Here is a 9,649-nt window from a genome sequence, read left to right as displayed (position 1 = left end):
CCGTGTGCGGGGTCGCGGCGGGGCACGGCCCGCGGACACGGGTGGGAGCGGGGGCACAGCCCGGGGGGGACAACCCGGGGCGGGCCCGGGGCTGTGCAGACGCAGCGGGGCAGTGCGGGGGGGGGGGGGGGGGGGGCAGCGGGATTTTCCCACGGGCCCTGGGGGGGGGGGTCACGGGTGGGGGGATGCCCCTGTTTGCACACGATGGAGGAGGCCACGGTGCGGTGACGGGGGCGGTGAGACACCCGGCCGCGACCCGGGGGTCCGCTCACCCCCCCCAGCACCCTCCACCCCCGCTCCCCACCCACCCACCCACTCAGGAACAGCCACACGGCCCGGGGCAGCCCCGCGGGTTTATTAGCCGGGGGGGGGGGGGGATGTACAGAGCGGCCGTGCCAGCCCACGGCGCTGGGCTCCCCGGCGTGGCCGGCAGCCGCCCGGCGCAGCCAGGGCTTGGCACAGAAGCGGGGCCGGGGAGGGCGAAGGCTGGCGGCTGCGGGCGCCCCACGGCAGGATCTGTCCCCGCGTCCCCACGGGCCCTGCCAGCGTCCGGCGGGGACGGCAGGCACCGCGCCGTGCCGCCGGTCCTCGCCTCCCCCTGGTCCGTGAGGTATATAAATATAGAGGCTGTATGTATACGTCCTATGTATATATGTACATCCGGGTGGCCGCTAGCGGGGTCTGCGCCGGGGCAGCCGGCATCCCTGCGCCGGGCACCTCACTTGTGCCAGGAGTCGCCATAGAGGGAGCGGGCCTTGGCGGCACGGCGCGGCGCGGCGTTGAGGACGGCCACGCTGCGGCGGCTGGAGGAGATGACGTCGGTGACGAAGCTGGCGCAGTCGCTGCAGACGTCGCGAAGGACGGAGCCCTGGGCGTAGATGTGGGGGAACTCCTCTTCCACCCGGCGCCAGCACGTGCCCGAGAGCGAGCTGCGGCACAGGGCACGCCGTCAGCCCCGGCCCGAGGAGGAGGAGGAGGGGGGGGTAGGAAGGCTCGGGGCCTCGGGACTCACTGGAAGGTCTCTCTCCTCCGCAGCGGCAGGGCTTTGGCCAGCAGCGAGCCCGGGAGGCTCTCGAAGCCCAGCGCGTAGACGGGGATGTGAGCCAGCTTCTTGGAAGGCATCTTCATCTGCCAGGTGCGGGCATCAGGGCAGGACGGGGACAGGACAGGGACAGGGATGGGGCAGGACAGGGACAGGGAGAGGGACAAAGTGGCACTGGCCAGAGCCAGTCCCTTACCTTTAGGCTGCAGGAGCTGCAGACAGACCTGGGGACACAGAGGGAGGCCAGTGAGCGGGGCCATCACGGGCACCCTCCTGCCACCCTCCCGGCACGGCACGGCACGGCGCTCACCGCTTGCAGAAGAGGCATGCCGCGGGCCAGGAGAAGAGGGGGAACTTGGCCCTGCAGCAGCAGCAGACCTGCGGGCAGAGGGGGGTGAGAGCCGGGGGCCGGGCGGGCGGCGCTCGGCCCCTCCGGCCCCAGCTCCCACCTTCCCCTTCCGCAGGCTGCTGTACAGCTCCTTGCTCTGCAGGAACTTCTCCATCTCGGCCTTGACCAGCACCCTGCGCACGTTGATCATCTCCTCCACGGTGAGGGCCAGGCTCTCCACGGGGTGGCTGAACTCCTGCGGGCGAGGGGGGACGTCAGCCCGGTCTGCCGCGGGGGCTGCGGCACAGGGCATGGCCTGGGGCATCCCTGTGCCGTGGGCAGAGCATCCCGGCATGGGCAGAGCCTCCTGGCACGGGCAGGGCATCCTGGCACGGGCAGAGCATCCCGGCATGGGCAGAGCATCCCGGCACGGGCAGAGTGTCCCTGGCACAGGCAGAGCATCCCGGCACAGGCAGAGCATCCCGGCACAGGCAGAGCGTCCCTGGCACAGGCAGAGCATCCCAGCACAGGCAGAGCGTCCCTGGCACAGGCAGAGCGTCCCGGCACGGGCAGAGCGTCCCGACACGGGCAGAGTGTCTCTGGCACAGGCAGAGCATCCCGGCACAGGCAGAGTGTCCGGCATGGGCGCAGGGCACACGGCACGGCGTGCCTCAAGTCCCACATCCTGTGCAGGGGGAGCGGGGAGGCCACGGGGACCCCACCCCAGAGCCACCTTGTGCCCACGTGCCAGGCTGCCGTGTGCCCGTGGTCACGCTCGCTTGGTGTCCCCAGCCCTGGTGTCCCCAGCCCCACCACCAGCGCTCACCAGCCAGAGGTGCTTGGAGCTGGTGCCGGGGGCAGCACCGGATCCGTCCTCTGGCCTCTCCTCCACGGCGCCGAGGGCAGCCCGGGGCGGTGCTGAGCCATCGGGCAGCGGGTGGCAGCTGGCGGGGACAGAGCCTGCGGGGAGGGCCACGCTGCCCGGTGCCACCCCTGCCACAGGGCACGGCACAGCCACCCTGGAGACAGGGGGCCGGGGGTGGCACGGGGCTGGGGGCCTCCGGCGGGTACCTGAGCGGGGCCGGGGCTCGGGCTGCAGCGGCTCCGGCTCCTGGGGCGCAGCCTGGCCGCCCCCCAGCTGGCTCTGCAGCTGCGCCAGGTCCTGCTCCGAGAAGGAGCGGTCCCGCTTCAGCGGCACTTCTGTGCCCGGAGAGTCCTCCTCCTGCAAGGCCATGGGCACCGCGTCACCCCGGGGACCCCCTCGTCCCCCCGCCACCTCCCGTGTCCCCCCCCCACCACTCTCCCACCCCACCAGGTCCCCTCTCTTGCCTCGGAGATGTTCATCTCCTCCATCTCGGCCAGGGTGGGCGCCTTGAGCAGGACGCGGGGCCGCGGGCGCGCCGGCACGGCGCTCGCTGGGGACCGGGAGAGCTCGAGGCAGGAGCTGGAGGCCAAGCGGCCTGAGCAGGCGTGGGGGATGCAGGGCAGGGAGCTGTAGCCTGCGGACGGGAATGGGGCTCGGTGCTGGCACGACGGGGACCTGCCCTGGTGCTGGGCACGTCGCCAGCAGCCCAGCGTGGCGGGGAGGGGATGCCAGTACCTTTCTGGCCACGGTATGGCACTTCCACAGGCCGAAGCTTCCTCTCCTGCCTGATCTCCTCCAGGATTTTCTCGTGGAGCGTCCTCTGCTTCTGGGGCAGGGGCCGCAGCCGCCGCTCCGACGCCTGCAGGACACACGGACGGGACCTCAGGTGGTGGGGATGGCACCCATGGGAGCCGCCAAGCCCAGGCCGGGCACTGCCATGCCGTGGAGGTGTCCCACTGCCGGCACTCACCTGCTTCAGCGGGGGTCGGGAGCGGATGAAGTCGAGGATGAGCTCGTGGGCATCCTTCTTCACCCGGGGAGGGATGTCTCCGTCCACCTGGGAGAGGGCAGAGGGGCCGCCGGCGGTGTCAGTGCCGGGGCCGGCGGGTGGCACGGCAGCACGGCGGGAGGCCGGCGTGGGGGCAGCCCGGCTGCGCTCACCATGACCTTGCGGAGTTTGTAGTTGCGGGCGCGAATGTCCTGCATGAGCATCTCGAAGGGGGTGAGCTGGTACTCGGTGGGCAGGGGGTTGAACTGCTTCTCCTGCACCTTCTTCAGCTTCACGCCGTGCCGCAGCTCCCGCATCAGCTGCACCCACAGCCGGGCCTGGCGGAGGGACGGACACGGTGTCAGCTCCCGCACGGCCCCAGCAGAGCCCCCGCACCCGGCCGTGCCGCCGTACCCAGTCGGTGTTGCGCAGGCTGCCCAGCTCCGCTGCTGGCCGCTCCTCCTCCTCGTCGTCCTCCTTCAGCTTCTGCAGCATCTGCCGCGGCACAAGACACCGTCACCCTGCCCCGGCACCTGGCAGCACCGAGGGTCCAGCCGGGGCTGTGCCACAGGGCTGCAGCACCAACGGGCACCCCCAAAGCACCCCCATCGCCGCTACAAACCGTCCCCACCGGCACCAGCCTGGGGCAGGCGGGAGTTGGCGGTGCCACAGCAGAGCACCCCGGGAGAGGGTGTATGGCCAAATGCCAGCACCGGCGGCCCCGGCTGGGGCAGGCAGAGGGGAGCATTGCGCTCACCCCAGCATTTTGGGCCTGTGGGTGGTTCCCCCGGCCAGGCAGTGGTGCCAGCTGTGCCACCGGGCACCTGCGCTCACCTCCTTGGCATCACGGATCTTGGCGAGGAAGGCTTTCAGCTCCACAGTCTCGGCGAAGAGCGCCCGGCAGACGGCCTGGTAGTGCGCCTGGGCCTCGGTGGGGTCGGCCAGGCGGGCGGCACAGCACCGCATGGCCTGCCCGAAGGTGCGCACGGTGCGCGGCGGCCCCTCGCCCCCCTCCTCCTCCTCCTCCTGCCCCTCGTAGCCCTCATCGGCCGTGCCGCAGCCGCTGTCCTCCGAGTCGCTGTTGGTCATCAGGTCGATGAGCTGCTCCAGCCGCGGGCTCAGCTCCCGCTCCTCGTTCTCATCCAGCCCCCAGTCCAGCGCCCGGTAGATGGCAAAGCCCAATGACTGCACCATCTGCGGGGAGACGGCACCAGCTGGGCCCCAGCCGGACCCCAGCACCGGCTGCGCCGGGGGGAGCCCCTCGGCACACATGGCCGGCACCGGCTGCCCTCCGGCCCCCCAGCCATCGGTGCTGGGTCTCGTCCCCCCACTGCACCCCAGGACCCCGTCACCGCGGGGTGAGGGGGCAGGCGGCAGCGCCCACCCAGGGACCCCTGCGCCGGGGTGCGATGGCAGAGGGGCCAGGTCACCAGCAAGCTGCAGCGGGGCCAGGCAGGCGTCCAGCCCCCACGTACCTGGGCTTCGGCGGAGGGCGTCAGCAGCGGGGGCAGCTCTGCGGGGAGGAGGGCAGAGTCATCGCTGGCACCCATGGCCCTGCGCTGGCATCTCCCCTCGGCATCACCTCCTGTCCCGCACCCCGGGGATGCTGCACACACCCACCCCCAGCTGTGGGGCACCCTGAGCGGGTCCCATCCCCAGCAGCTCCTACCCTGAGCCAGGACCCCCGTTCCCAGCCGGTCCCATCCTGAGCTGGTCCCAGGACACAGCTCCGCGCGACAACAGGGACCGGACCTGTGTGCTGAGCCTGGGTGGAGCCGAGAGCTCTGCACCCACAGGGAAATGCCCCCCACACCCCTCTGGGCTGCAGGCACTGGCAGCGTGGGCACCGGCATCACAGGCACTGGCAGCGTGGGCACCGGCAGCGTGGGCACCGGCAGCGTGGGCACTGGCAGCACAGGCACTGGCAGTGCAGGTACTGGCAGTATGGGCACCGGCATCACAGGCACTGGCAGCACAGGCACTGGCAGTGAGGGTACTGGCAGTGTGGGCACTGGCAGCGCAGGCACTGGCAGCATGGGCACCGGCAGTGCGGGCACCTGCAGTCAGGGCACCAGCAGCACAGGCACCGGCAGTGCGGGTACCAGCAGTGTGGGCACCGGCAGAGCAGGCACCGGCGGGCAGGGGTGCAGCGAGGACTTGCAGATCACCCGCAGGACACGACCCGGGCGCCCGGTGTGGGCTGCGGTGATGGGTTGTGCCCAACAAACGATGCTGCTTTCCGCTGCAGAGCCAGCGCAGCGGGAGCATCGCGCGCACACGCAGCGCCGTGCCCACAGGCACACGAGCCCAGGAGACGCTCGTGGGCAGCTCAGCCCTCGCTGGCAGCCGGACGGCCACGGGACAAGGAGCAGAAGTGGCTTTTGCAGTGTCCCCAAGGGCAGTGCCACAGGGCCCCTGCCTCCACTTTGCCGACAGCGGCCGCAGAGCCACTTCCAAGGCCCAGGGGAGCGCCGGCCATTAGCTCTCCATTTAGCTGATCGATGCGGCAGCCGCGGGGATGTGCCGGCTGTGTGCCAGCTGTGTGCCGGCTGCGTGCCGGCAGGGCCAGGCCAGGCGCTGCACAGGAAGGGCAGTGCGAGCAGCGGAGACGCGGGGTCCGGCTGTGCCATGATGCCACACGCGAGCCCAACGTCATGTCCGCACCCCCAGGCCGTGCCCGGCTCCCGCTGCAGCGCCAGCCCCGGGATGCTCTGCCCTGGCTGGGAGAGGATGCAGCAGCACATCCCCTGGGACCCCGCCACCGCCACCCCGGACCCAGTGCCTGGCCAAAGCCCCCTCCCACTGACCGTGGCTCGGCAAACGCCGTGAGAGCCAGGCCAACAGGCTGAGCCTGGCTGGTCCCGGCAGCTCCCTCCAGCCGCTGGGGCACGGCCGAGGAGGGAGCTCCCATGGGACGGGGAACTAGGGCGGCTCAGGTGGGTGCTGCCGGCTCACCCAGCCCGGATCTGGCCCTGCGCCCAGGTGCAGTTGCCAAGCTGTGTGCCGGGCCGGTGCCACCACCTGCAGCAGTGCTGGGAGGCACCCGGAGCCCTTCAAGCTTTGGGCTTCGCCGTGAAGGGCCCAGATTCGTCGCTGGGGAGATGGCTCAGGCTGGCACGGGAGGGACGTGGCAGCAGGAGGTGGTGCGGTGGCACCGGCTCCGGCACAGCGGCCACGGCGGCTGAGGGAAGGGTGTGGGGCCATTCCCATGTGCGACCGGTGGAGCTGGTGTGACCGCGCCATGCCCAGCTGGCGCGGGCACGTGCTGTGCCTGTGCGTGGCCCTGCCCCGGGTACAGCGCTGGCCACAGCCAGCCCACGCACCGCTGCCGGCCCGGAGCTGCCCCACGCGCCCCGGTCCCCAGGGGCCGCCTGTGCCGTGCTCCCCATCTCCCATCTCCCCCGGCTCAGCTCCGCGCTCGTCCCTGCCATCCCGGGAGGCCCCGCTGCCCCCGACAGCACCGGCACCGGGCTCCGTCCCCGGGCGTGCCGGCCTCCCCGCGGGGCGAGGCGGGTGAAGGCGTTTGCCGCGCTCTGTCATTAGGCGCAGGGGTGCTCCTCGCCACGCTGAGCCACCCGGCATTGCTGCTGGCAGCCGGCCAAGCCTAATTACAGCCTGTAACCGCCACGGCCCTGCCCGGCAGCGCCAACCGCCCACAGAGAGGGCACGGCCCTGCGTTCGAAGGTCAAGGACGGCGCTGGGCCCCTGGGGGCTGGGGGACGCCAGGGCCCTGTGGGGACACCCCGAGCTGGGGACGGGGTCCCCCGCGGGGTCTGAGCACGCAGGCGTGCGCGGCGAGTGTGCCGGTGTCCGTGCCGCGCGCGTGCAGGTGTGTGTCCCCGTGGCTGGCTGGCTGTCCTTGCCGTGTGTCCTGCCCGCCATGACGGGCTCGGTGTCCTGCGGCCCCACGGCGAGTCCCGCTCCGCTGAGCCCATGGGCACCCTGCACACCCCGGATCCAACCTCACCGGATCACCCGGCCAGGCCCTGCCAGTGCCGGTGCCGGTGCCACCGCAGCCCTGGACACCCTCACCCGTGCCAGTAGCCGCAGTGCTAGCAATGGTCCCGGCTGTGCCAGCGCCGGTGCCGATGCCGGTCCCCCTTGCCATGGCCGGGGCTTGGGGTTTGCCCCCGTCCCTGCCGGTGCCGGTGCCAGTGCCGGTGCTGGTGCCGGTGCCAGTGCCAGCCGCCCTCCCAGTCTCTCCGGTGCCGCACCCCCGCAGCTGGTGCCTCCATTGCCGCACCGGTCCCCTGCTGCCGGTGCCAGCGACGCCAGTCCCTGTTCCCCCCCCGTCCTTACCGGTACCGCTTCACCTGCCCGCCCCCCGCTGCCGGTACCGGTCCTTCTCCACCGGTACCGGTCCCCCCCCCGCTGCCGATATCCCCGGTCCCTCCGCGCCCCGACGCCGGCCTCCTCGGGCGGGCGGCGCGGTGCAGCACGCCCTGCCGGCCCCGGTAAACCCCAGTGCCGGTGAATCCCGGTGCCTGTAAACCCCGGTGCCGGCAAACCCCTGTGCCGGCAGACCGCAGTGCCGGTAAACCCCTGGTGCCGGTAAATGCCGGTGCCGGTAAATCCCGGCGCCTAGGTCCCGGTGCTGGTAAACCCCGGTGCCTAGGTCCCGGCGCCGGTAAACCCCGGTGCTGGTAAACCCCGGTGGCGATAGGTCCCGGTGCCGGTAAACCCCAGTGTCGGTAGGTCCCGGTGCCGGTAAATCCCGGCGCCGGTAGGTCGCGGTGCCGGTAAACCCCGGTGCCGGTAAACCCCGGCGCCGGTAAATCCCGGTGCCTAGGTCCCGGCGCCGCTAAACCCCGGCGCCGGTAGGTCCCGGTGCCGGTAAATCCCGGCGCCGGTAGGTCGCGGTGCTGGTAAACCCCGGCGCCGGTAAATCCCGGTGCCTAAGTCCCGGCGCCGGTAAACCCCGGTGCTGGTAAATCCCGGCGCCGGTAGGTCCCGGTGCCCGTAGGTCCCGGTGCCGGCAAACCCCGCTGCCGGTAAACCCCGGCGGCTAGGTCCCGGCGCCGGTAGGTCGCGGCGCCCCGCCGCCGGCGCCGCCTCCACCCCGCTGTGGCTTACCGGGCGGCGGCGCGGGGAGGACGACGCTGCCGTCGCCGCGGAGGCGGATGTCGGCGGTGCGGAGCGGGGCGGCGGGGGCGGCGGCGGCGGCGGCGGCGGCGCGGCAGCCCTGGAAGCAGAGGGCCCAGGCCTGCTCCTCGTTCAGCGGCTGCTCGTAGCACTTCAGCACCTCCTCCAGGGACAGCTCCCGCGGCGCCCCGCCGCCCGCCCGCGCCATCGCCCCATCCCCGCCGCCGCCGCCGCCGCCGCCGCCGCCGCCGCCCGGGCGGGCGGGGCCCCGGGAGGGGCGGGGGGAGCGGAGCGGGGCCGAGCGGAGCGGAGCCGAGCGGCTGGCGGCGGGATCGGCTCGGCTCGGCTCGGCTCGGCTCGGCTCGGCTCGCCCCGCCCCCGCGCCACGGGCACGGCCCCGCCTGCGCCGCCGCCCGCCGGGAGGGGACGGGAACGGGCGGGGCGGGGCGGGCAGGGCGCAGGGGGCGTAACCGGCTGCGGGGCGCAGGGCACGGGGTGCAGGGGGCACGAGTGGGCGCAGGGCACGGGGTGCAGGGCACACGACAGGGTGCAGGGGACACGAGTGGGTGCAGGGGACACGAGTGGGTGCAGGGCACGGGGTACAGGGCACACGACAGGGTGCAGGGAACACGAGTGGGTGCAGGGCACGGGGTGCAGGGCACACGACAGGGTGCAGGGTGCAGGGGACACGAGTGGGTGCAGGGGACAGGAGTGGGTGCAGGGGACACAACAGGGTGCAGGGGACACGAGTGGGTGCAGGGCACGGGGTGCAGGGCACACGACAGGGTGCAGGGAACACTAGTGGGTGCAGGGGACAGGGTGCAGGGGACACGAGTGGGTGCAGGGCACGGGGTGCAGGGCACACGACAGGGTGCAGGGTGCAGGGGACACGAGTGGGTGCAGGGGACGGGGTACAGGGCACACGACAGGGTGCAGGGGACACAACAGGGTGCAGGGTGCTGGGGACACGAGTGGGTGCAGAGGACACAAGCGGGTGCAGGGGACACCACAGGGTGCAGGGCACATCACAGGGTGCAGGGGACATGAGCGGGTGCAGGGGACAGGGTGCAAGGCACACAACAGCGTGCAGGGGACACGAGTGGGTGCAGAGTATGGGTGCTGGGCACATGACAGGGTGCAGGGGACGTGAGTGGGTGCGTGTCACAGGGTGCAGGGGACAGGAGTGGGTGCAGGGGACAGGAGTGGGTGCAGGGGACGTGGTGCTGGGCCCACGAGTGGGTGCAGGGTGCAGAAGTGCATGCAGGGCGCAGGAGTTGCTGCAGGGCTGGGGGCACGCGGCCGGGCGCGGGGCCCGGGGCGCAGGGCCCGTGTGACGGGGTGCAG

The 9,649-nt window shown here is 72.5% G+C and overlaps 1 protein-coding gene across 1 annotated transcript; it reads right to left on the bottom strand.

The window, feature by feature from the left end:
• Positions 1 to 710: 710 nt before the first annotated feature.
• On the bottom strand, positions 711 to 8,513 carry SPIRE2 (spire type actin nucleation factor 2; the record flags this gene model as incomplete). The annotated part of the gene is made up of 15 exons (XM_082320141.1): positions 711 to 929; positions 1,013 to 1,128; positions 1,239 to 1,266; positions 1,353 to 1,420; positions 1,492 to 1,626; positions 2,197 to 2,330; positions 2,442 to 2,592; positions 2,700 to 2,869; positions 2,971 to 3,094; positions 3,206 to 3,292; positions 3,397 to 3,561; positions 3,638 to 3,718; positions 4,058 to 4,417; positions 4,699 to 4,736; positions 8,297 to 8,513. 15 exons carry the CDS (start codon positions 8,511 to 8,513, stop codon positions 719 to 721), a joined length of 2,085 nt encoding a protein of 694 aa, XP_082176267.1. The 3' UTR covers positions 711 to 718.
• Positions 8,514 to 9,649: the final 1,136 nt, after the last annotated feature.

This window comes from Platalea leucorodia (assembly GCF_965183815.1).
Source record: "Platalea leucorodia genome assembly, chromosome: 8".
In the NCBI taxonomy this organism is placed as follows: Eukaryota; Metazoa; Chordata; class Aves; order Pelecaniformes; family Threskiornithidae; genus Platalea; species Platalea leucorodia.
Note: the sequence above shows the minus strand (reverse complement) of the source record. Positions and strands in the feature narration are given on the sequence as shown.